The sequence below is a fragment of the Buteo buteo genome, chromosome 11 (assembly GCF_964188355.1).
Source record: "Buteo buteo chromosome 11, bButBut1.hap1.1, whole genome shotgun sequence".
In the NCBI taxonomy this organism is placed as follows: Eukaryota; Metazoa; Chordata; class Aves; order Accipitriformes; family Accipitridae; genus Buteo; species Buteo buteo.
The window spans coordinates 24,259,103-24,284,366 of NC_134181.1; the positions used below are offsets into that span (position 1 = coordinate 24,259,103).

Sequence of the window (25,264 nt, forward strand, 5' to 3'; positions counted from 1 at the left end):
CCAGGCTCCCCATGTCCCCAAGCCTGTTTCTGGCCCCAGGGCCAATGTCTCCCTGAGCCCTCCCTTTTAGAGGGGTGTATTTTGCCCCTTTTTGGCTGTGTTTTCACCCAAACACCCCCCTCACAGAGCCACGCGACCCTCCAGAGCAGCTTTCATCTCCATCTGTTTATGAGAGATCTGTACACAGTCAGCACGGTCGGGGAGGGGAAGTGGGATTATGGGGGTAGAGGGAGCAGGGAGGGCCCCCCCTGGGGCTGGGGGACACTAGTGTGTCACCTGTCCCCATGTCCCTCTCCCAGGATCTCACCAGGAGGGTGGGGGGGGTCCCAAACAGTCATTTTGCAACAAAAGACACAGTTTTGGGGGGGAAAATGAATGTGGTCCCTGTCCTGGACACAATAAATAGGGGAGAGGGGGACACACAGGGTGGGGACACAAGAGCTGGCGGCTGCACACAGGCGCTCTGCGGGTTTTAGCTTTTATTAAATAAAATATATTAACATATACTCTCTCCAGTTCCCCCCCCTCGCTAGCCCCCTACCCAGGTTAGTAGCTAGAGCTGTACCCCAAAGACACCCTCCTCCCCACGTACACACTAATGGGGGCTGTGCCTGTTTTCCCAGTTCAGTACCCCCTTCCTCCCAGCATAGCATTGGGGGAGGCTGGAAGGATTCCCCCCTTCCCCCTGCCAAATCTGGCTGGCTGGTTTGAGGGGGGCTGCCAGTTCTGCGCTGCCCCCCCCGCCAAAGTGGGAGTTTAGGGATGTCCTTCCACTGGAGATTTCCCCAATGCTCAGGGAGGGTCTGGGGTGTTGAGGGGGGTCTGGGGTCCCCCCCCTTGAATATCACCACCCTACACAGGGGCTCCCACTGCCTTGCCCCCCCATGTCACCTCCTCATCCCCCCACCCACTGCAGCCCCTGGGGGTGGGACACGACAGATGTGCCCCTACCCTCCCCATGGGGCTGAGGCCTGACAAATTCACACCATCCTGCAGCCTGCCTGGGGGGAGTCAACAAAGACACCCCCCCACTGCTCAGCCCTGCTGCTCGCCTCCCTCCCGACGTGCCCCATCCTTCGTCCCTGCGCCCCCCCCCCCGTGACGCTTACTTGGGTCCCTGTCCCCAGCCCTGTCTGTCCCCTCCTCGGCACTGGGGTAGGCGGTGGTCCTGGTGCCTGTCACCCCCCCCCCCCAAGCCACAACTTGGACTGGAGGGGGGGGGGTCCCTGTTTCTGCTGTCCCCCCTCCCAATGAGGGCTTGGGGGGGGTCCCTGGGAATAGCAAAGCGCCCCCCCCAAACACACGCACACCCACACGTGCACACACACGCACACGCAGAGCCGCCCCAGCCCCTGGCCCCGACGGGGGGGGGAGGACGTTAAGACTTTGTTAGTGACCGTGCTGGCCCCCCCCCGCATGCCCGTGCCCTGGGGCCGGAGAGGTGGCAGGGGGACACGGGGGGGGGGCCACAGCCTTCCTCCTCCTCTTCCTCCTCCTCCTCACCCCCCCCCTCAGGCTTTCTTGGGTGGGGGGGCCAGTTTGATGATCTCTTCTTCAGAGGGCTGCCGGATGATGTCTGCCAAGACACGGGGGGGGTCAGTGGGGCCTCTCCCTGTATCGCCCCCCAGCTAGAGGGACCCTGTCCCTGCCCTGGGGATAGGGGGGGTCCCTGTCCAGGGGCAAGGGGGGTGGCTCACCCTTGTACTTCTTGGCACTGGGGATGCGGGTGAGCTTGGTGTCCACCTCATCCTCCTCAGAGATCTTGAGGACCTGGGTGCGGTACTGCACCACCATGGTCAGCAGGTCCGGGCGACGCGAGATCTCGAAGATGTGCTCGATGTACGACAGGTTGTCTGCGGGGATGGGGACAGGGATGTGTGCTGGGCCACCAGCGCTGCGTTGCCAAGGATGCCCGAGGACAGGGACAGGGGATGGGGAGAGGGCAGGGAGAGACTGGGACAGGGGACAGGAGCTGGGGACAGAGGCCAGGACAGGGGATGGGAGCTGGGGACAGGGAGCAGGCAGGGATGGGGAGCAGGACATGGGACAACAATCCCAGGGGACAGGGACTGGGATGGGCACTGGAAGAGGGGACAAAGGACAGGAACAAGGGCTGGGATGGGGATCAGAGCACATGGCAGGGTCCAGGGTGGGGACTGGGGCAGGGGACAGGGACAGGGACCAAGGCAGGGGGTAGGGACAGGGATGGGGACTGAGGCAGGGGACAGGAGCAGGGGCAGCAACAGATGACAGAGGACAGGGACTGGAACCAGGAGAGGGGACAGGGATGGGGGAAGGGGCCAGGGTGGGGACCCAGGGGACAGGGACAGGCACAGGGATGGGGACCAGACAGGGAAGAGGGGAGGGCCAGGGCCGGGGGGTCATGGACTGGGATGGGGATCCGGAGAGGGGACAGGGATGGGACCAGACCACAGGGGACAGGTGACAGGGCCAGGGATCAGGAGAGGGGACATGGATTGGGGCAGGGGCCAGGGACCAGGACAGGGATCAGGGGACCAGGATGGGGACCAGGAAAGGAGACAGGGGACCTGGTTGGGGACCAGACCAGGAGACAGATCAGGATCAGGGCCGTGGCCAGGGCTGGGGAACGGGGGACGGACAGGAACAGGGGCCAGGGCCACCCAGGACGGGGGGTTTCACCTCTGTCCAGCTTGCTGTGCTTCTCCAGGAAGGCGAACCAGTGGTGGCTGGTGGCGATGGCCTCGCTCTCCTCGCTGGGGATGTCCTCCTTGCAGGCTGACTTCAGCTGCTCCAGGTCCTCGGCCGTGATGTTCTGGGCCAGCTCCTCCAGCAGGCTGCGGTACTCGGCCATGGCTGGGCAACACCCGCGTCATGAGCTGCCCGGCCTCAGCTGCTGCCCCCACTCCACGTCCCCGCCCCGGTCCCCCCCTCCACGCCGTGGCGCCAGCCGGGCTCCGCTGGCCCGTGACTCATGTGACGCTCACGGGATGTGACAGGGATGGGGATGGGGGGGCGGCGGGACCCGCGGGCGCTGGCAGCGGCTGCTCTGCTGTGGCCTCGCACACGCGCCCTGGCCTTGCGCAGCCCCCCCGCCCTTGCACAGTGCTGCTTGCACACACCCCTGGCGTTGCAGTGACACCCCCCCCTCTTTGCACAAGCCCCCTGCCCTTGCACAGGGCCCCCCATTGCATGGCCTGCCCCCCACCGGCACGACACAGCTGCCCCCCCACACACACTCACCACATCCCCCCCCACCTTTGCAGTGGCTCTGGGCACCCTGGCATGGGGGGATGACGGGTTGGGGGGACCAGGGGCACCCCCAGCCCCAGTGCCAGGTCCGGGTGGGTATAGGGGGTGGTCGGGGCTGGGGGGGGGGGGGTGTCACACCCTGTCCTCCATCTGCTGTTGAGCCTCGGTCGCCATGGCAACCGCTGCAACCCACCCCAGGGATGCGGTTGCCGTGGCGATCACAGCACTCGGCTGCACCGTGGCCCTCCCGGGTGGCGACACCCGTGGGTGCTGAGGGGGAGGATGGGGCGGAGAAGGGGACCCGGGCACCCCATGCGGCCCACACAGACACGGGGGGGACGACACAGGACACACGGACACAGACACGCCGCTACCCACTGCGTTGCTCACCCCCGGCACGTGCACGCATGCGCAGCCCCCCGCGCCCCCCCGCACACGCACACTCGTGCCTACACCCGTAAACATCCCCCCCCACGCAGACACCTGCACACACAGACACCCACCCACACCCCGCACCCGCGCGCACCCACACCCACACACCCACACTCACACACTCACACGCACACGCTCCCGCGTGCCCCCCCCCGCGCACACACGCGTGTCCCAGCCGTGTCCGGCCCCTTTAAGGCAGCCGATGACTCAGCCCTTGGCCCGGACGCCCGGGTCCTTCCGGGCGGGGGGTGTGGGGGGGTGGGGAGGACCCCCCCCCTCCCCCCCACGCCGTGGCCGTCTGCCCGTTCCCAGGCCCGGCGGGTCCGGCCCGGACGCCGGGGTCCCCCCGCGCCACCCCCCTCCGCGGCCCCGGGTGGCGGGGGTAATGCCCAGGACCCCCCACCCCCCCGCGGGACCCCCCCATTCACGCTTCCCATGCAAAGCGCCTCATGAATATGCACGAGGGGCGTGGCCCCACGGGGGCCCATTCACAAGGGCGGGCGGGCGGGGGGCGGCGGCGGCGGCGGGGGGGGGAGCGCCTAATCCCGCCGCGGGGGGGGCAGGACATGGCGCGGGGGGGGCAGGACACGGGTGGGCCGGTTCCTTCCCGCCTTTGTCTCTCCCGCTCCGGCCAGGTGCGGGGGGGGGAGGGTGGAGTGGGGGGGCTCCTCCAATCACTGTGTCCCCCCCCGTGATTTTGGGGTGGGTGGCGATAGCGGGAAGGGGAGGAGGGCCCCCCCCCCCCGCAGCCCGGGGGACAAGAGGCCTTTGTGCCGCGGGGAGCAGCGCAGCGCTGGCCCGGCCGGGGCCACCCCCACCCCTCTCAGCCCCCCCCCCGGAAACCGAGTCACGGCCCGGCCCCACAGACAGCGCCCTGTGGGCATCGTCCTGCTGCGTGGGCACCGGCGCCATCCTGACCCGGGGCGGGGGGGGTGTCCCATCCGTGACGGGGGGGTCCCGCCCTGCCCACGGCCGGAGCAGCATCCCCCGGGGCCGCACATCCCACATCTGGGGCACATCTGGAGGCGCCCCGCCCCGTGCCTCAATTTCCCCACGCGGGGCCATGCAAACGCTCCGTGGGCCGAAGCACGGGGCGAGGGGGTGGGTGGGTGGGTGGATGATGAGTCGTGGCCCCCCTCCAGCCCTCCCCGTCCCGGGGCCGCGGGGCGGAAGAGGAGGCTCCGCCGCCACCACGGCCCAGTTTGGCCCCAGTTTGGCCCCAGCTGGGCCCAGCCCGGCCCTGGGGCGCGTGACCTCCTCACGCGCCCCTTTCCACTCGTGTTCCCCAGGAATCCGGCCACACGCAAACCCCCCTTCCCCCGCAAAGGCACCCACCCGCGGCGGGGGGGACGACACCCTGCCCCGGTGGAATGGGTGGCATCCCGGTACTCCGCTGGTACTGGGCGGCACTGGGAGGACTGGGTGACACCATGGGGAGGGGGCATGGGTGGGGGGCCCCCGTGTCCCGCGGGGACCGGGTGGCATCCACGGGGGGATGGGGGACACGCCGGGTCTCTGGTTGGGAGGGGGGGGACCCCATGTCCCGCGTGGACCGGGTGGGGACCGGTTGGCACCGCGTGGACCGGCGGGCCCGGCGCCCCCCCCCCACAGCGGGTCACGGGTTCGGGTGTCCCCCCCCCACTGGAGCGAAAGGGGAAGTGAAAGGGGCAGGCGGGAGCCGGGGGGGGGGGGGGGGCACCGGGAGAGTGGGGGGGGTCCTGGCACCGCCGGTAACACCGGGGCCGTTAACTCCTTCCTGGCCGCGGCGGGATGTGCTGGAGGGGGCCATCACGGCGGGGGGGGCACTGCCCTTTACCGGGGGGGGGTATCTACTACCGGGGGGGGATGTCTAGTACGCGGGTGGGAGGTCTACTACCGCGGCCCCCTGCCCGGCTGAGGGGAACGGGATCGGGACCGGGACCGGGACCGGATGGAGCCGGCGGCCGCCGCCTCCATCCGGTCCCGGTCCCGGTCCCGGTAGTCGGTCGGAGCCTCCGGTCCCCGCGCAGCCCCGCACTTACCGGCCGGCTGGGGCGGTGCCGGTGGCGGTGCCGGTACGGCCGCTCGGTGTCTCGGTGCTGCCGCTCTGAGCAGCGCGGGGGGGGTGGGGGGGGAGGCGGGGCGGGGCTTAGCGGGGCGGGGCTGAGTGGGCGGGGTTTGGTTGGGCAGGGTGGGGGGAGGTCGGAGGAGCCGCCCCGCCCCACGGGGACCGTGAGTGGGTGGGGGCTGGCGCGGGCACCCGTGGGGGGCACCCACGCACCATCTCGTGGGGAGGCGTCCCCGGTGACGCCCCCCATCCCTTTGGAGCGTGTCCTGTCCCCCTCCAGGGACCCCCAGCCGCCACCCCAGGAAAGAGGCACGTCAGGGGACACCCACGAGTGTCCAAGTCACCCATGGGTGTCACCGTCCCCCCCAGGAAACCCCAGGGCAAGTCGTGCCCCCCCGGGGTGTTGTAAGGGGATGTCACAGGGGGATCTCACAGGGCGGGATCTCCCCGGCAAGGGTTGGGCACGGGGGATCCCCTGCATGGGGAGGGGGCTCGAGCAGGGGGATCCTGCATGGGAATTTGCATGGAGCAGGGGGGGTTGAACAGGGAGATCCCCTGGGAGCTGCCACCAGGATTTCACAGTGGGGGGTGGGTTGCTGGGGGGGGTCTTTTTGGGGCTGATCCCTTGGGATGCTGCACAGTAGATTGTGCATGGGGAGTTGGAGGGGTCACAAGGGGCAATCGATCTCGCACGAGGGATCTTGCTGGTGCCTGGAGCCCCTCCAGCCCTCCTGCCCCCCCCCCGGTGACACAGTCTGGTTCTTTGGGTACTTTTAATGGCTCGCTCAGGGACAGGGACGGGTGCGGAAGCCCAGCACAAGGCCTAGTCGTCATCGTCGTCATCATCATCATCGTCATCATCCTCCTCGTCGTCGTCCTCGGTGTTGATCTCGCCTGCCAGCACGTCCTCGATCCACTCCTCCAGCTCTGCCGGGCTGGGCAGGTCGTCCTCGTCCGCCATCTCCAGCCACACGCTGTCGGCCTGGGGACGCCGGTGGGGGGGACGTGGGATGGGCAGGGACGGGGCGGGGGGGCACACGCCGCGGGAGGCGGCAGGGGTTTACACGGGGGAGGGAGGTGGGGGACCCCCAGAGGGATGGGACAGGCTGGGACGTCAGCTCCCAGGGGCTGCCTTTGAGGCCCACCAGTGTGATGAGCCCCTCAGGACTCAGCCCCCAGGGCTGGCTGACATGAGGGGAGGGGCCATGCCGTGGGGCCCAGGACACACACATGCACACACTCACGTCGGTGACGTTGACCACCCCAATCTGGGGATGGGACAGGTCAATGTTGAAGGTTTTCTCCCAGTAAGGGATGAGCTGGAGGGGGCACACAGGGGTCAGCCTTCCCAGGCCTGCCCTACAGCACGGGGGGGGGGGTTTGTAGTGGGGTGTGTGCCCCCCGGGGGGGGGGGCCAGTACCAGCGGGAAATCCTCAGGGTCGATCCAGAGGATGCTGAGGTCAGGGTTGTCCGTGTTGTCCCGGGCCACATCCTTCAGGATCTCCAGGAACTCGAACCCATCTGGGGGGGGTATAGGGGTGAGGGGTGCCAGGACTTGTCCTGGACCCCCTGGACCCCCCCTCCCGGATCCCTCCCCACCTGGATCATCCTCCTCTGCGAAGGCCACGATGTGGATCCCGTCCATGTCATCCTCCTGGGGGGGTGACATGGGCTGGTGTCACCAGCGGGAGGGTGGGCACTCCAGTGGGTGGGGGGCTCTCCGGGGGGGCAGAGAAGGTGATGAGGGCAGGACCCCCCCCATCCCTCTCTCCCCACACTCACCCAGGTCTCATACATGCTCTCGGGTTTGAGTTTCCGCAGAGTGGCCCTGCCAGATGGAGGTGGGGGTGAGGGTCACCCCCAAACCAGCCCTAACCCAGAGCCACTGCCCCCCCCCCCGGCCTCTGCTGTGCAGCTCGGGGGGCTGCGTGGATGGGGGTACAGTGGCTGGGGGTGGGGTGCAGGACAGCCAGGCTGGCTCTGGAGGGGTGGGGGGGCACAGGGCCGGGGCTGAGCCCCTGACACCGCTAGCACCTCGGGGGGGCTGTGGAGGGTCCCATCTCCCCATCTCCCACAGGATTGAGGCCGCGGCGGGGGGGGGCGGGTTGATCCGGGTGGGGGGATTAAGGCTGCAGGAACATCCCAGCAGCACCCGGGCCTTAACCCTGCCCTGCCTGCCCTGACAGGACCCCCAACCCTGGCCCCGGGAGGGGCTCAGCTGCCCCACGGCCCACTGACACCTCACCCCAGAGGCAGGCTCAGCGCCCCCCCCCCCCCACCTGATGAGGCCTCGCAAACTCGTGTCACCCCAGGGGCCACTGCCAGCAAAGTGGTGTCAGGGGAAGGGGAGCTGCCGGGGTGGAGGGAGAGGGTTTGGGTCTCAATGCACACTGGGGGGGGGGGTTCCCACCTGGCCTCCCTCGCCCCGGGAATCCCCCATCCCGGAGGCTGCGGCTGCACTGGCAGTCACCTCCCCATGGCAACCTGTCCCCATGGCAACCACCTCCCATGGCAACTTGTCCCCATGGCAACCACCTCCCATGGCAACGGTCTACCTTGGCAACCACCTTCCTTGGCAACCACATCCCCATGGCAACCATCGCTCCGTGGCAACCACCTCCTCATGACACCCACTTCCCATGGCAACCACCTCCCCATGGCAACCACCTTCCCATGGCAACCACATCCCCATGGCAACCACCTTCCCATGGCAACCACATCCCCATGGCAACCACATCCCCATGGTCCCCCCAGCAGCCCCCACAGGGGAAACCGAGGCAGGGCTGGGGGTGGCCGGGCCCCCACCGCTTGTGCTCCTCCACAAAGGCCATGATCTCCTCCTTGCTGTTGGGCCGGTCAGGGATGGTCAGCGGCTCCTCCATGAAGGGCTCGTAGAAGTCGATCTCGTTCAGCTTCAGGGTGAGCTTCTTGGCCGCCTGTGGCAGGGTTGGGGTCCCTGAGCCACCCGTGGGTGCTGGCAGAGGGTGACCCTGCCCCACCAGGACCCTTGCCCCTACCTTGCTGTCAAAGGTGGCGAAGAAGGGGATGTAGGGGTGAAATTCCTCAGCCGCCTCCTCAAAGGCCTTGAAGTCTGGGGGAGCAGGGATGGGTCCTGGTGCCGGCACCGGGTACCGATACCAGGTACCGGCCCCACGGCCCCGCACCGGGAGCCAGCACTGGCACCCCCAGCCCGGATCCATCCTGGTGGCTCTGGGTCCAGAAGGACGCCCTCCAAACCCACGCTCCCCAACATGGCCAGGGTTGTCCGGATCAGTCCCTGGAGCCCTCCACAAGGGATGGATGGAGGAATGGATGGACGGAGGAAGGGAGGGATAAGCAAACAGATGGCTGGAAGAATGCCCTGGGGGCTGGGACTGGGGCTGTGGCTGGGGTGCCGGGGGGGACACGACAGGGGAGGACACAGGGGGGACATGGGGGGGCTGCCCCAGCCCCACGTACGCTCTGAGTCCTTGTTCTTGAAGTAGCCGATGAGTTTGGGGTCATCCTCGATGTTCTCGAAGGCCTGGAGCTCATGGTCACCCTCAATGAACTCCACCGGGTCTTCCAGCACCTGGGGGGGGTTTGAGGGCAGCACTGGGGTCCCCAGAGACCCCCCCAGGTCAGGGACAGCTGGGGTGGGGGGGGGGGGGGGGGTCAGGATGCCCAGGTCCTCCCCCAACTATGCAAAGGAAGGGTTGGGGGCCCAGACTTCTGGGTTCCCTCCTGGGATATTGGGGGGGGAAGCAGTTGAAAGGGGGGGTCCCACACGCCTGGGTCCACCCCGGGGTGGGGTGGGGGGCTCTCACATCCAGCAGGAACTCCACCAGCGTGTCTGCTGCCAGCTCCCCGTCATACTCAATCACCTCATCCTCCTTGAACACGTAGATGCTGTCCTCCTCTGTCATGCCTGGGGGGGGGGGCGGTTAGCTGGGGGTGCTGGGGGGAGTGTCCCTGTGCCAGATTTGGGGGTCTGGGAGGGGTCCCTGTGCCTCCTGGGGATACAGGGGGATCCCTCTCCCAGATGGGGGGGAGAGGTGGGAGGGGAGGGCTTCTGGGGGTCCCTGTCTCAGGCTGGAGGATACAGGGGTCCCTGTGCCAGGTTTGGGGGGGATGCGGGGGGGACGACACCTGTGCCAAGTTGGGGGATCTGGGGGGGTTGCTGTGCTTGAGATGTCGGGGGGGAGGGCAGGGGCAGGGAGGGGTCACCCTTACCCAGCTTTTTGGCCACAGCTGCGTCTTTCTCAGAGTCGACGAGGCCGAAGCCCACTCCCTTGTCCTCCAGCACCTGGGCTGCCAGCTGGGGGGACAACATGCTGGGGGGCACCTGCCACCAGGCCTGTCCCCGCCCCCCCCCCCAGCCAAGGGTCCCCCAGGGTCCCCAGCCCAACTGTGCCTCCCCTCCGTCCCTCCATCCATCCACCCCCCCCCCCCCGCCCCATGCTGGGGGTCCCAGCGAGTGCCAGCTTTTGGGGATGGGTCCCCCCCAGCAGCTGGTGTCCCCACAACTGGTGACGCTGGCAGCGGGCTGGGCTCTATTCTGGGTGCGGCAGGGGCCCTGCTGGCCCATGGCCCACATATGGAGAGGGCAAAGATGGGGGGGGGGGGGGGGGGGGGGGTCCCCAGCCCTGTCAACCCCAGCCCCTGTCCCCTCCCAGTGAGGCTGTTCTGCCCCTGACTGGCCCCCAGGGACCTCCCACCCTGGGTGCTAGTGCCTGTCCCTCCCCAGTGTCCCCTGGTCCTTACAGTGTCCCCAGTGCCACATGGGTGCTGGTGCCCCAGTGCCAGTGTGTGTCCCACCGGCATCCCCCGGGCCCCACCAGTGTCCTCAGTGCTGGTGCCCACTGCACCACTGTCCCCTGATCCCACCAGTGCCCCCCGGTCCCCACCAACACTCCCACTGCCACAGAGGTGATGGTGCCCCAGTGCCAGTGCCTCTCCCACCAGCATCCCCTGTCCCCACCAGTGTCCCCAGTGCCATATGGGTGTAGCTGCCCATCGCACCGGTGTCCCTGGTCCCCACCAGTACCCCAGCGCCGGTGCCTGTCCCACCTGCATCCCCTGGTCTCTATAGTGTCCCCAGTGCCATGTGGGGTCCCCTGCCTCCTGTGCCCCCCCTCGTGCCCACCTCCAAGATGAGCTCCTCCATCTCGCTGTGGCGCTGGGCCGCCCGGTCACCCTGGCTGGGGCGGTGGTGGAGCAGGGCCAGCACCGGGAACCGCTTCAGCATCGCCTTGTAGTTCTTCAGGGTGACGGGCAGCACCCGGTCCAGCCCGTCGTATGTGGGGAAGTCCAGGCCGTCCCCTGCCCCCCCCGGGGCCCCGGCCCCCAGCACCAGCAGTGCCAGCACCCATCCCCAGACCCCCATTGCCCGCCAGGCAGACCCCCGGACGGGGACGGACACACGGATGGGGACAGACGGGTGGGTGGATGGGACCCACGGACAGACAGGCAGATACAGACCTGCAGAGAGGGACGGACAGAGGGACAGATGGGGATGGGACCCACGGACAGATGGACTCACAGATGAGCAGGGATAGACACACAGCCAGGGAACGGAGAGACGGACAGACAGTCCCGGGGACAGCCAGCCAGCCCCTGGGCTGGACAACAGCCAGATGGGGACAGACAGACAGAGCCTTGGGGACAGACGGATGATGCCTTTGCGTCCGGGGATGGAAAGACAGACAGACAGAGCCCGGCTGGGACTAACAGCCCCAGCACAGGGGACGGACACGCAGCCCCTGCCTGGCCCCAGAGGGGACGGAGAGACACGGCCCCCGAGGCGGGGGGGGGGACACAGAAAGACTCGGCCCCTGGGGGGGGGACACGGACAGACACAGCCCCTTTCGGCCTCGCCAGGAGGGGACAGACGGACACAGCCGGGGACACACAGACACATGGCCCCTTCCCAGCCCCAAAGGGGCTGAAGGCACAAAGCGGGGGACAGTAGCACCCCGACCCCCCCTGCATTCCCTGTCCCCCCAACACTGCACGGGAGGGGGCTCAGGGCGCGGGGTCCGGCCGGGGGGGGCTCAGCCCTGTCCCCTCCTGTCCCCTCCCGCCTCGCCGGCCCCGCTCCAGCTCCATATTAAGCAAGGAAAGAGGAGCCGGCGGGAGGGAGCTGGGAGGGGGGGGGGGCGGGGGGCTAAAAATAAGGAGCCAAGCCTGGGGTCACCCGCATCGGGTCCCAGGGATGCCGCAGGGACGGGGGCCGGCCCTAGTGGGTGCTGGGGACCCTTGGGTGGCCACTCTCCTCCCCAGCCCCCAGAGACCCTGGTTGGGGACGGGGACAGGGACATACCAGAGTTGGCCCTGAGGGCACCAGGGTGGGGGACAGGGTACCCCCCATCCCACCCCCCAGCACTGAGCACCCTGCCCTAGGAGACAGCTCTGGGTTGGAGCCGATGGGGACCCCCCAGCCCCCCAGCGACCAGCTGCCCAGCTCTGTCAGGGTGGGGGGACACGGGGTATTTTTTCACCTCTGTACCCCTCAGATGGGATGACCACCTGCTCTGCTGATCACTGAGAAGTGGATCCCCCCAGGCTGGGGGGGGCCGGATCCCCCACGGCCACCCCCCAGGGCTGGGCAGGGGGCTTCTCCTCCCAAGCCAAGAAGCCACGGGAGCCAGGACCCCCATCCTCAGGGAGATGGTGTGCCTGGGACCCCCATGCCAAAGGCTGTGGGTGCCCAGGACCACTATTCTCAGGGCTGTGGGTGCCCAGCACCCCTGTGTGCAGGGAATTGGGGTGCTCAGGACCCCCATGTTGGGATTATGGGGTGCCTGGGACCCTCACACACAGGTGCCAGAGGGTGCAAGGGGGGGGGGTTGTCTCTCCCCCCCCCCAGCCCCCTCCGTCCCCAGCCTCGGTTTCAGGTGACTGTGACTCGGATCCTCCTTATTTTTAATCCCAGGTGACACCAAAACCCCGTTGGCGAAACCCGAGCGGGGTCAGACCCTACGCCCCTCCCCGCCAATGCTGACTCAGCAGGGCCGGGGCACCCCCAGCCCCCCCCGCGGGATGGGGACCCGGGTGTCCGGGTGGGTGCAGGATGTGCCAGGGCCTTGCACCACATGGGGGGCACGGGGGGGGGGGGGCATGAAGGCACATGGGGGGTCATGGGGGTGACATGGGGGGGCATCAGCTAACAAGGGAGGGATATGGGGTACTAGGGGACACAGAGAAAGGGGCGGGCAACCAGGCTCCATCCCTCCCCCTGTGCCCCCCATCCTGCCACCCCCGGTCTCTCTGTCCCCCCACCATTGCCCCCCCCTGCAGCACAGACGAGGGCACAAAAGGGTTAAACTGTTTTATTGCTCTGAAGGTGTGGGGGGGTCTGGGTGCCCCACGGGGGGGAGCAGAAGGTGCCCCCCCCGCACTCCTGGGTCCCCCCGGGCCGGGGGGGGTCCCATGCCCGGCAGCGCCAGTCCCCGGGGTTAGTAGGGGGGTGGAGAGTTGGGGTGAGGGGGGGCTGCCCACACAGACGTCTAGTAGTAGGTCTCCTTCTCCACCCAGCCTGCAAGGGGGCAGGCATCGAGGGGGGGGGGGGGTCAGATGGGGGTCCCCCCTACCCCCTACATGTGCCCCAGACCCTGTGGGTGTCCCCCCATCCCTTGGGTGCTCTCCATCCCTCTTGGGTGCCCTCCACCTCTCCTAGGTCTCCCCTTCTCCTGTGGGGGCTCCCCACTTCCCTGGGTCTCCCCCCAATCCCTGTGGGTGCTCCCCATGCGTCTTGGGTGCCCCCCCGCTTCCCTAGGTCCCCCCCAACCCCTGTGGATACCCCCTGGTATCCCCTAAGACCTCCTCCCCTGGCGCCCCCCCAAATCCTTCAGGGGCGTGTGCCAGCCCTGAGGGTGGTTTTGGGGGCAGCAGTTGCTTTGGTGGGCAGTGGAGCAAGATGAGGGGCCAAAGGGGCTGTGCCACTCAGGGCAGGGGGCAGCAGCCACTTGAGGGGGTCAGTGAGGACTTTGGGGTGCTCAGAAAGGAGGGATTTGGGGAGCAGAGCCCATACTGGGGGTTTTTGGGGGAGTGTGCCCCAAATGGGGGGAAAGCAGTGACCACCCTGGGGGGGCAATAGCCATGGGGGTTTTTGGGGGGGGGGGGGGGCCACGCAAGGGGCGGGGGTCTCACTCACCGCCGGGGTAGCGGCGCAGGATGAGCTTGCGCACTTCGTCGTAGGCGAAGATGAGGAGGCTGTAGGGGAAGGCGCAGAACCACCAGGTAACCCTGGGGGGGAGCAGCGTTAGTAGGAGGGCACCCATGGGGGGGGTGGGGGCAGGGCCGGGGTGCCCCCCCCCCCCACTCACTTGAGGGGGTACATGCGCAGGGCCACCCCCATGCCGGGGCAGTAGGAGAGAAATGCTGCCAGCGCCGTTTCTTCTAGCAGCCCGAAGATCAGGATCTTGTTCCTGCGGGACAGCGGTATGGGTGCAAGGCACGGGGTGGGGGGGCTGGGGAAGAGCACCCATGGGTGCTGGGGGTAGGGGGGGGACACTCACTTCATGCCTTGCTGGAAGACAGAGTTGCGGCGAGTCTTGCAGATGATGAGGTCGGCCCATTGCACCACCACGATGCTGGCGAAGAAGGCGGTGTGGCAGGTGAACTCCACCACCTTGCGCTGCTCATAGGTCTGGGGGGGGGGGGCACGGCATCAGCGCACGCCTGCGTGTCCCCCCCTCTCGCACGCTCACACATGGGAGGGCACGCACGAGCACGCGCCACGCAGGGGCAGGTGCATGAGCAAGTGTGCGAGGGGATGAGAAGAAGGATGAGTGTGGGACGGTGAGTGCAAACACACTCACGTGGGTGTGCGCACGCATGCAAGGGCTTTGCACAAGCACAGGCACGCGAGGGCACACTCGCCTAGGCACGTGTGAGCACACGCACGTGAGCACAGCTGTGCAAAGACAAGTGCACAAACAGGCGTGCGAGGGGATGTGCAGAAGGACAGGGCTGTGAGGGCACGTGCAAACAGAAAAACGCACGCGTGTGTACACACACTCATGCAAAGCCTTTGCACGAACTGAGGGGTGGGTTTGTGCATGCACAGCCACGGGTGGGCGAGGGCACACGTCTGTAAGCACAGGCGGAGCAGAGCTGTGCGACGGCAGTCACACAAGCGGGCGTGCGAGGAGCTCACTCACCCACTCCTGGCCGTAGGAGTCCTCGAGGTCATTGGTGGAGCGGTCATCCCAGGCCAGGCGGATGCCCACCAGTGTGCCAGGCAGGAAGCCGTTCTCAGCCAGGATCACGAAGTAGGTGAAGAAACCGCCCAGTGCCTGGATCATCCCTGGGGGAGCGGCACCCCGGGATCGGGGATCAGCACCCCCGGGATCAGAGGTGGGCACCCCCGGGATCAGGGAGCGGCACCCGGGGATCAGCACCCCAAGGGCCACTGGGGTGCAGGGTCAGGGCTTGGCTAATCATGGCACAGCCCGATGCTACTCGGTGTCCTGGTGTCACTGGTGGGTGCTCCACTAGCACCAGTGGGTGCCCCAGAGTCACATGGGGCTCCAGACACCAGCTGGGGGAACATCACTTGGTATCACCAGTGGGTCCTGGCATGCCCTTGATATCTCGAGTGAGTGCTCTGGGGTCACTAGTTGGTGCCCTGGTCTCACACAGTGGCCATGGTGCCAGCTGGGGGGGATGTCCCCGGTATCTCTAGTGGATGCCCAGTGACACTGGTGGGTCCTGGGGTGCCACCAGTGCTGGTGGCCCCCATTGCCCCTGTTACCGCCTGGGGAGGCCGGTGTGCCCGCCCCTCACCGATCTGCCCGTAGGCCATGCTGATGAGCCGCTCGTTCACCAGCTTGTCTGTTCGGGGGTTCCTGGGCTGGCGCTTCATGATGTCACTCTCTGCTGCCTCATATGCCAGGGAGATGGCGGGGACCTGGGTGGTGGGGTGATCCGTCACCTTCTGTCACCCCCGTCACCCCCATCACCCCTTGTCCCCCCCATCCTCACCATGTCAGTGCCCAGGTCAATGCAGAGGATGGTGACAGTGCCCAGGGGCAGGGGGATGTTGGCGATGATGAAGAGGAGGAAGGGGGTGATCTCGGGGATGTTGCTGGTCAGGGTGTAGGCAATGGACTTCTTCAGGTTGTCAAAGATCAGGCGCCCTGTGGGGATGGTGGGTGGTGGGTGACAGGGGTGGCAGGCGTCCGTCCAGGGGGAGGAGGGCCATGGAGGGGCCTGCACCGACCTTCCTCCACGCCAGTGACAATGGAGGCGAAGTTGTCATCGAGGAGGATCATGTCGGCCGCCTGCTTGGAGACATCGGAGCCAGCGATACCCATCGCGATGCCGATGTCAGCCTTCTTCAGTGCCGGGGAGTCGTTCACCCCGTCCCCTGTCACTGCCACTATGGCACCCTGGGGACACAGGGGTCAGGCACCGTGGGGCAGAGGGACAGGGCGCAGGAGGGCATGGGGATGGAGGTATCGTGGGGCACGGGATGGGGACACGGTGGGGCACAGTGACAGTGGCACCATGGTGCATGGGGACTGGGACATCAAGGGGCACGGGGACAGCAGGGTAGCTTGGGGTAGAGGGAAAGGGGCACGGGGACAGGGACAAGGTGGAGAACGGGGACAGGGCACTGCAGGGCACCAGGACAGGGACACCACAGGGCTGGGGGCACCACGGGGCACAGAGACAAGGGCACCGTGAAGCACGGGGATAGGGACATCATGGGGCACAGGGACAGGGGCAGCAGGGTACACAGGGACAGGGCACCTGGCGCTGGCAGCCCTCCACGATGATGAGCTTCTGCTGGGGGGACGTGCGGGCGAAGACGATCTCGGTGTGGTTCTTGAGGATCTCGTCCAGCTGCTCCGAGGTCATGTCCTTCAGGTCGGAGCCGTGTACCACACAAGCCTTCGCCTCCCTGCCACAGCACAGCCTCAGCGGAGGCTGCCAGACCACCCAGGACCACCCCTGACACCGGCACCTACCGGGGGTTGACCTGGCTGACGGGGATGTTGAGACGGGCGGCGATGTCCTCCACCGTCTCGTTGCCCTCCGAGATGATGCCCACCCCCTTGGCAATGGCCTTGGCTGTGATGGGGTGGTCCCCGGTCACCATGATCACCTTGGGGACACACACACACAGAGGGGTGACCCATGCTCAGGGGGGGCAACAAGGGGCTCATGGCGAGGGGGGGTCTCACCTTGATGCCAGCGCTGCGGCACTTGCCAACGGCGTCGGGGACGGCGGCGCGGGGCGGGTCAATCATGGACATCAGCCCCACGAAGCAGAGGTTGCTGGTGGGGAAGTTGACCTCGTCGGCGTCAAACCTGAACCCGCGGGGGAACTTGTCCGGGGGCAGGTAGAGGTGACAGAAACCTGGTGGGCGCCGGCAGGTGACAGGGTGTGGGCACCCACGGACACCCCCTTCCCTCGCCCGGTACTCCTCGTCCCCCACCATGGCCCCCCAGTGCTCCCTTTGCCCCCACATCCCTTGTGTCCCCCATGTTCCCCCAGTGCTCATGCACCCCATCCCCTTGAGCAGTGCCTCCCTGCCCACCGTGTCCCCTGTGTCCCCATGGTCCTCTCCCTCTATCTTCCACACACCGTGTTCCCTTGCCCCCCATGTGCCCCATCGCCCCTGTGTCCTCAAGTTCTATCACCCCACGCCCGTGTCCCCATGCCCCTGCCATGTCCTCCATGTGCCTCTGCATCCCCCTGTCCCCATGTCCCTTTGCCCCCACACCCTTCATATCCCCCTGCCTCCATGTCCTCCATGCCCCCCACCTCCCCCGCCCCATACCCTCCATCAACCCACTGGGTGCCCCCACGTCCCTACACCCCATGCCCACCATGCACTTGTACCCCCATGCGCCCGTCCCTGCCGCATCCCCTGAGCCCCCCCACCCCCCCATGCCCCCATCCTCACCCAGGACGCGTTCCCCCAGCCCCCCCAGCTCCAAGTAGGCGTTCTGGAAGGCCTCCCGCATCTCCTGGTCCAGCGGCACCTCCTGGCCCTGCAGCAGGATGCGGGAGCAGCGGTCCAGGATGCGCTCGGGGGCCCCCTTCATCACCAGCAGGTACCCCTGGGGGTCCTCCTCCCGCTCGTGGATGGAGAGCTGTGGGCACAGCGGGCACGCTGGCACCAGGCGGCACTGACCGACCGCCCCAGGGGTCAGTGCTGCCGCCGCCGGCCCAGCAGACCTGGTACTTGTTGGTGGAGTTGAAGGGGATCTCGGTGACTTTGGGGTTCTTGTCCCGCATCTTTTTGACGGAGCCACAGGAGAGCTGGATGCACTTCAGCAGCGCCGACTCCGAGGCGTCACCCGCTGTGTCCCGCTGCCGTGGGGAAGGGTGCTGAGGGTGACGCTCGCAGCACGGGGGGCACCAGGGCCGGCATTGCCCTGCCTCTTGGTAGGATTCGGAGGGGTTCTGGGGGGTTGTCATCCACCTACCTTGGAAATGGAGATGTTTTCCTGGCCCGGCTTGAAGACGGCACGGTTGCAGAGCCCAGCGATGCGGGCCAGTGCTGCCCAGGTGGGCGAGCGCTTGTCGAATGTGGCACCTGGGGAACACCTGACCCCATCAGTTGCATTAGGGCCCCCCCATCTTCTCTGGGGACTCCTCCCACGCTCCCAGAGGTGCTCTAGGGTGCCCTGAGGGCCCAGGGAAGGGGGTGCCCAGGGGATGGGGTGCCAGGGCAGTGACATCTGGGTGCAGGGGCAAGAAAGGGGGTCCTCCTGCGGTTGGGGTGCCAAGGGGTCAGGGTGCTGAGGGAGGGGTCAGAGTGACAGCCACCCACCGGACTGGTCCTCGGTGGTGTCGGCTTCATGGATCTGGTTGTCGAACCACATGTGGGCAACGGTCATGCGATTCTGGGTGAGGGTCCCCGTCTTGTCGGAGCAGATGGTGGAGGTGGAGCCCAGCGTCTCCACTGCCTCCAGGTTCTTCACCAGACAGTTCTTGCGTGCCATCCTCTTGGCCGTCAGCGTCAGGCACACCTGGGGGGGGCACCACGGGGCTCAGCAGGCACCCACAGGGCTCAGAGGGCACCCGTGGGTGTCAGCAAGCACCAGGCACTGGACATTGCTGGGTGCCCCAGGGCCAGCCCAGCAGAACCAGTGCCCACCACCTCCCTCCCAGTAGAACCAGGGCCCCCCTTGCACCATCCCAGTCCTCTGCTCCCCCAATGGCCCTTACGGTGACGGTGGCCAGCAGCCCCTCAGGAACGTTGGCCACGATGATGCCGATGAGGAAGATGACGGCCTCCAGCCAGGTGTAGCCCAGGATGAGGGAGAGGATGAAGAAGGAGAGGCCGAGGAAGACGGCGACGCCAGTAATGAGGCGGATGAAATGCTCGATTTCCATGGCGATGGGCGTGCGCCCCACCTCCAGCCCCGAGGCCAGCGAGGCGATTCGCCCCATCACCGTCCGGTCCCCCGTCGAGATGACGATGCCGCGAGCGGTGCCTGGCAGGATGGGGAGGATGATGCAGCCACGGGGGAGCACGGGGGACCCCCCACCTCTCCCCAATGCAGGCAGAGACACCCAGGGACTCACCTTCCACGCAGTTGGTGGAGAAGAAGCAGATGTTGCGGGTCTCCAGTGGGTTCTCGTGGGTGAACTCAGGTGAGCGCGTCTGCGGCTCCGACTCCCCCGTCAGTGATGAGTTGTCCACCTGGCACCATGGGCACAGGTGGGTGCCGGCGGGCACTGGGCACTGCCAGGCTTGGCTGGACTTGGGCCAGCCCTGCTGTTGCCATGCCAGCCCTGGTGCCCACCCTGTGCCTGTCTTGGTGCCCACCCTATATAAATCACGGCACCTGAACCATACTGGTCTCAGTGCCCACATTGTGCTGGTCCCCATGTCCGCCTCATGCCAACCATGATACCTGAACCATGCCATCCCTGGTGCCCATCCTGTATCGCCACTGCTGCCCACCTGATACTTAGTCCCGTTGCCCAAACCATGCTAGTCCTGGAGCCCACCTCATGTCACCACCAGTGCCCACCCCATGCCAGCCCCAGCGCCCACCGGTGCCCACTCACCTTGCAGCCGTGGGAGGAGATGATGCGCATGTCAGCAGGCACCCGGTCCCCCCCCTTCACCTCCACCAGGTCGCCCACCACCACGTTCTCTGCGTTGATCTGGATCTTCTCACCCTCGCGGATCACCAGCGCTTGCTGCCAGAGTGCAGGGCACCCTGAGGGACGCCTGGGCACCCCCACCCCACCCAGGACCCCTATGCCAAGCTGGGTGCCCACCTGGGGATCCTACCTGGGGCACCATGTTCTTGAAGGAGTCCATGATCTTGGAGCTTTTGGCCTCTTGGTAGTAGGAGAAGCAGCCGGTGACGATGACAACGGCGGCCAGCACCACCCCCAGGTACAGCTGGGACCCAGGCAGCACCTCAGCACCTGCCACCCCAGGGTGCAGGGTGGGATCCCCCGGGTGCCCCCCACCGTGGGGAGCTAGGGAGGGGACCCCCATGCCAGCCTGGCCCATTTGACCCCCACATCCAGACCCCCCAAAAGCTGGCACATGGTGGCAGTGGGCACCTACCTGTGCCCATCCTGCCCCTGAGCCCCTATCATACCTGTGCCCCCGAGGGTGCCCGTGCCCCCTCCAGTGCTTGTGCACCCCAGTGTGCTTGTGCCCCTGCAATGTCTGTGCCCCCTGCAATGCCTGTGCACTCCAGGGTGCTCACGAACCCCGCGATGCCTGTGGCCCCTGAGACGCTCAGGGACCCCGCAACGCCCGTGTGTGTCCCCCACGATGCCGGTGGCCCCCGGGGTGCCCTCACATTGTCATTGGAGGGCTCATCCTCCATGGCAGCCTGGATGCCGTAAGCCAGGAAGCAGAGGATGGCCCCGATCCAGAGGAGGATGGAGAAGCCCCCGAAGAGCTGCCGGCAGAACTTGACCCACTCGGGGGTGGTGGGGGGGGGCGTCAGGGCGTTGGGGCCGTCCTGCACCAGGATCTCAGCTGCCCGCGAGTTGGTCAGGCCCTGTGGAGTGGGTACACGCTGCCACTCGGGGCCGGGGGGACCCACGGGGACAGGAAGGGACAGGAGGTATGGTCAGGGGTAACTCATGGGGACAGGGTGCCGGGAGGGGACAGGGGACATGGCTGGGTGTCACCCATGGGGACAGGGATGCAGGGTGCCAGGAGGGGATGGAGGGCACAGCCAGGAGCCCCCCATGGGGACAGGAGGGATAGGGGATGCTGCGAGGTGACAGGGGGCACGGCTGGGTGTCACCCACAGGGGGGGATGATGCTAGAGATGGCATCGAGGGTGGGATGTGGGGACATCTCACCCGGGACAGGTCCACCTGGTACTTCCTGCCCAGCTCATCCAGGGACAGCTTGTGGTCATCCTGCCGGGCACACATCACCCGCGTCACCCCAGCTGAGGTGGCATGGTCAGTCGTCTCAGCTCTTCCCCCCCCCGGCCCCCTCCTCACCAAGTTGACCTCCTTCTTCAGCTCATCCAGCTCCTTCTCCTTCTGCTTCCTCTTGCCGCCCCCATTTTCGGAGGTGGTGGCAGCAGGCGAGTACTCCCGGCCGGCCTGTGGGCGCAGGACCCCGTGGGCACGCTGGCACCACTGGCGCAGCTGGCACCGCCAGCGGCACGGCCCTCGCCGTGGGCACGGGCATTACCATGGGCATGGATGTCACCGCCAGCATGGGGGTCACCGTGGCCACAGGCATCATCGAGGGTACGGGGCGTCACCGTGGGCATGGGGGGGACTGCAGGTACCAGTGGCAGCGTGGGCATGGGGGGCACTGCAGACGGGGGGGGGGGAAGTATCCCAGGTTGGGGGGGTGCCATGGGTAGGGGTGGCAGCAAGGGTGGGGGTGGCACTGCGGCTGGGGGGGGCTGTCACTGTGGTCACAGGGGCAACCCCAGGGCCATGGGGGTGTCACAGGGGTGGTACTATGGTCATGGGGGTGTCCCCAGGGCCTTTGGGGGGGGGTCACTGTGGCCAAGGGGGTCCCCACAAGCCGGGGAGAGGAACACGCCACTGACACTAAGGGCGTCACGGAGACGCAGGGGTGCCACTGCAGGCAGGGGACAGGCAGCCCTGCCCGCTCTCCTTGTGAGGGGGGTGACATGGCTGCCCCAGACCCCCCCGCTGCCTGCAGCAGGGGGTCCCCCAGGGCTGGCAGGGCCCGGTGGCACGTCCGTGGCGGCTCTGCCTGCCGGGCCGGAGGTTGGCAGGAGCAGGCAGGAGCAGGCAGGGGCCGGGGGGGTGGCGGGTGCCCCAGCATGAGGCCGGGGGGGCGAGGGGGGCCGATGCGCTCATGGAAAACAGCCCCGGTGCCAAGAACAACGGCCGGGAACCGAGGGGTCGTGTTACCGCGGGGACGGGGACACGGGGGGCACCCACACCCACCCCACGGGGCACCCCCAGGCAGGCGGTGCTCCGCTGCCTGCCCCCCCCCCCAGACACTGGGGACCCCAGCCCCCCCATGCGGGGACACTTTGGCTTTGCACGGGTGGAGGGGGGGGTCCCCACTTGAAGGGGCACCCCAGGGCTTTGGGGAGGGTGGGCAGGAGGGTGGCACAGGGTGGGGTGGTGGGTATCCTCAGCATTTCCCTAGGGACAGATTGCCAGGAGGGACAGCCGTGGGGGGCACCCATGGGGGGACACCCACGGAGGGGGGGGCTTCCCCTGTCCCACATCTTCCGGGGTCCCCCCACCTTTGCGCAGGTGCCCAGGGGCCGGGGGGTCCCAGCGTGGGGGTGGGTCCTGGCAGGACGGGGGGGCCCGGCAGGACGGGGGGTGCCGGGCAAGGTGCCAGCCCTGGCTCAGGGCCCCCCCGCGGCCGTTGCCACGGCACCGGGGACCCTGGCGCTGAGCAGCTGGGGCCACGGGCACGGGGCCACGGGCACGGGTGGGGGATGGACACGGGGAGAGGGGTGTTCCTCAGCGGGGGCACCCTGGTTCCGTGCCTCAGTTTCCCCACCGTGGGGAACCCTTTCCCCTCCCCCCGCATTCCTTCCCCGAAGGGGGGGGGGACCCAGAGGATGGGTGGCAGTGGGACCCCGAGGGGGAGAGTACGTGGGGTGCAGTGGCACCGAGGGGGGGGGTGGCAGTGGGCCCCTGGGGGTGGCGGCGGGGGGCGGGGGGGCTGCGGGCTGCAGGACACCCGTGGGTGGGTGCTGGGGGCAGGGCCGACGGGGAGAGAGCCCACGGGTAGCAGCGGGTGGGTGCCCCGCGCGTGTGGGTGCCCCGGGGGTGGGTGGCAGCTGGCGGCGGGTGGGTGATGTGGGTGCCACGCGTGGGCGGGTGCCGGCTGGCGGGTGTCCCGCGTGGGTGGGTGCCAGAGTCAGGTGCCTGGTGGCAGCAGGCGGGTGCCTGCAGGGGTGGGCGCTCCGGGGGTGGGTGGGCGTGGGGGTGCCCCGCGTGGGGGGGTGCCACGCGTGGGCGGGTGGCGGGGCAGCGGGCGCCCCGGGCCGCCCCTACTCACCCCTCTGCCCATGGCGCTGCCGTCGCTGCTCTCGGCCCGGGGCACTCGGGGGCGGCGGCGGCGGCGGCGGCCGAGAAAAACCCTCCCGGGCCCCGCCCGGCCCGGCCCCCCCCGCCCCCGCCCCCGGCCGGGCCTGCCCCCCTCCCCAGCCCCCCTCCGGGCCGGCCCCGGACCCCTTCCGGACCCCCTCTCCTGTTCCCCCCGTTATGTGGGGGACGGCCGCTCTTCCTGCCGCTCCCCCCCGGGCCGCGCTGGGGGGTCTCCGGGCCCCTCCCGGTTTCGGCCCCCCCCCCCCGCCCCGGAGGCGGCCGTGGGACCCAAGCGTCCGGGGCGGTGGGGGGTCCCGGCCGAGCGCTGGGAACCCAGGTGTCCGGGCCAGGGGGTGCCCCCTCCTGACCCCCTCCCCGCCCCGCTGGGGGGTGGCAAGAGACCCCGGCGTCCGGGCCCCCCACGCTGACCCCACGGCTTGGGGCGGGGGGGGGGGCAGGGGCTGCCCGGATGCCCGGGTCCCTCCCTGCAGCCCCCCCCAGAGCAGGGGGTGACACCAGGGGGGCAGTTTGGGGGGGGTGGGGGGAAGCTGGTCTCCACCCCAGCGTGTCCCCAGTTCTCCCAGTGTGCTGCTGCCCCGGCCGGGGACGCTAGTGCCACCGGGCAGCAACCGGGAACGTGGGGACAGCTAAAATTAGCCGGGGAAAGGCCAGGGCCTGGGGACGGCAGTGCCGGGGATGGCAGTGCCGGGGGGGGGCTGTGCCCAGAGACAACTGTGCCCAAGGACCGGCTGTGCCCCAGGACTGCATGTGCCGGAGAACCGGCTGTGCCCGGGGATGCGGCCGTGCCCAGGGACAACCGTGCCTTCGGCCAACTGTTGCGCAGGGACGTGGCTGTGCCCGGGGACCGGCTGTGCCTGGGGACACAGTTGTGGCTGTGGTAGCTGTGCCCGGGGACACGGCTGTGCCCGCAGCCGACTGTGCCCGGGCTGGCTGTGCGCAGGGACCGGCTGTGCCCGGGCTGGCTGTTCCTGGGGACACACTTGTGCCCAGGGACGTGGCTGCGCCGGGGCAGCGCCCAGTGTCACGTCCTCACACCCCCCCACACCCCCTCCAGCTCCCCCTGTCCCTCCCACCCCCCCAGTCCTGCCCCACAGCTCCAGTGCCCCCAGTGCGGCTCCAAGGTCCTCTCCCAGTAGCGCCCCCCCCCTCCCCGGCCCCCCAGGGTCCGGCTTAGTCGCCATGGCAACCATCAAGGGCAGCTCAAGGGCATGGGGGGGGCACGGCCGTGGGGCCCACAGCCCCCTGCACCAGTGCCACCAGTCTGCCCCAGTGCACCCAGCATCCCCACAACCCAGCCTGCTGCACCAGTCCCCTGGTCCAGTCTCACGCGCCCAGTGTCCCCAGTCTGCCCCAGTCCCAACAGTCCAGCCCTGCACCCCCAAGGTAATCCAGTATCCCCAGTCTGGACCAGTCTCCCCCAGTCTGTGCCAGCACCCCATCTGCCCCACTACCTTCCAGTGTGTCCCAGTACCACCTAGTTTGCCCATCTTCCCCAGCACCTCCCTGTCATCCCAGTCTGCCCCAGTCCTCCCAGTCTGCCCCAATATCCCCCAGTGCTCCCAGTTCATTCCAGTCCCCCCAGTCCATTCCAGTACCCCCAGGCCATTCCAGTGCCCCCAAGCCATCCCAGTCCCCCCAGTCCATCCCAGTCCCCCCAGTCCTCCCAGTCCATCCCAGTCCCCCCAGTCCGTTCCAGTCCCTTCAGTCCGTCCCAGTCCCCCCAGTCCTCCCAGTCCCCCCCAGTCCATTCCAGTCGGGGTTGGGCATGCCAAGGCCGGTTGGGGGGGTGGGGGGGTGTTTACCCAGGCTGTGCCCCCCGCTGACCCCCCCCCGCTGCCCCCCAAGCTGAGCAAACAGATGACGCGGGCGCAGGCGCCACGTGCCTCCACCCCGGCCCCACGGGGGACCCAGGCGTCCGGCCCCCGCCGCCCCCCCCCAACCGGGGCAGCCCAGTCCTCCCAGTTGCCCCAGTTCCCTGCCGGAGGTGGCCGCGGTGACTCGTGCCCCGGGGGGGGGGGGGGGGGGGGCTGGCGCCACGCACACGCGTGTGCCCCTGCCC

General features: G+C 68.2%; 3 protein-coding genes across 4 annotated transcripts; all 3 read right to left on the reverse strand.

Moving 5' to 3' along the window:
* Positions 1 to 150: 150 nt before the first annotated feature.
* PEA15 (proliferation and apoptosis adaptor protein 15) lies at positions 151 to 5,792 on the reverse strand. Its single transcript, XM_075040659.1, has 4 exons — positions 5,685 to 5,792; positions 2,662 to 2,835; positions 1,698 to 1,853; positions 151 to 1,576 (listed from the first exon to the last, which is right to left on the reverse strand). The coding sequence occupies exons 2-4, from the start codon at positions 2,831 to 2,833 to the stop codon at positions 1,512 to 1,514; spliced, it is 393 nt and encodes a 130-aa protein (XP_074896760.1). The 5' UTR covers positions 2,834 to 2,835; positions 5,685 to 5,792; the 3' UTR covers positions 151 to 1,511.
* Positions 5,793 to 6,468: 676 nt separating this feature from the next.
* On the reverse strand, positions 6,469 to 11,664 carry CASQ1 (calsequestrin 1). Its single transcript, XM_075040648.1, has 11 exons — positions 10,837 to 11,664; positions 9,924 to 10,008; positions 9,518 to 9,618; positions 9,171 to 9,282; positions 8,729 to 8,802; positions 8,517 to 8,647; positions 7,494 to 7,539; positions 7,311 to 7,365; positions 7,132 to 7,232; positions 6,955 to 7,029; positions 6,469 to 6,692 (listed from the first exon to the last, which is right to left on the reverse strand). The coding sequence occupies exons 1-11, from the start codon at positions 11,608 to 11,610 to the stop codon at positions 6,534 to 6,536; spliced, it is 1,713 nt and encodes a 570-aa protein (XP_074896749.1). The 5' UTR covers positions 11,611 to 11,664; the 3' UTR covers positions 6,469 to 6,533.
* Positions 11,665 to 13,005: 1,341 nt separating this feature from the next.
* LOC142036907 (sodium/potassium-transporting ATPase subunit alpha-2) lies at positions 13,006 to 23,262 on the reverse strand. 2 transcript variants are annotated; one of them, XM_075040643.1, is made up of 24 exons: positions 23,156 to 23,262; positions 21,341 to 21,466; positions 21,145 to 21,249; positions 20,998 to 21,057; positions 20,484 to 20,687; positions 19,958 to 20,071; positions 19,729 to 19,863; positions 19,240 to 19,357; positions 18,880 to 19,148; positions 18,482 to 18,680; positions 18,135 to 18,244; positions 17,884 to 18,018; positions 17,609 to 17,798; positions 16,883 to 17,058; positions 16,667 to 16,803; positions 16,449 to 16,599; positions 15,916 to 16,084; positions 15,678 to 15,832; positions 15,480 to 15,603; positions 14,855 to 15,000; positions 14,210 to 14,340; positions 14,018 to 14,119; positions 13,846 to 13,937; positions 13,006 to 13,227 (listed from the first exon to the last, which is right to left on the reverse strand). In XM_075040643.1, exons 2-24 carry the CDS (start codon positions 21,392 to 21,394, stop codon positions 13,199 to 13,201), a joined length of 3,105 nt encoding a protein of 1,034 aa, XP_074896744.1. In that variant the 5' UTR covers positions 21,395 to 21,466; positions 23,156 to 23,262; the 3' UTR covers positions 13,006 to 13,198. The 2 variants fall into 2 exon arrangements, with proteins under 2 accessions (XP_074896744.1, XP_074896745.1); XM_075040644.1 differs by lacking the exon at positions 21,341 to 21,466 and having other exon boundaries at positions 23,156 to 23,207.
* Between the last annotated feature and the right edge of the window lie 2,002 nt (positions 23,263 to 25,264).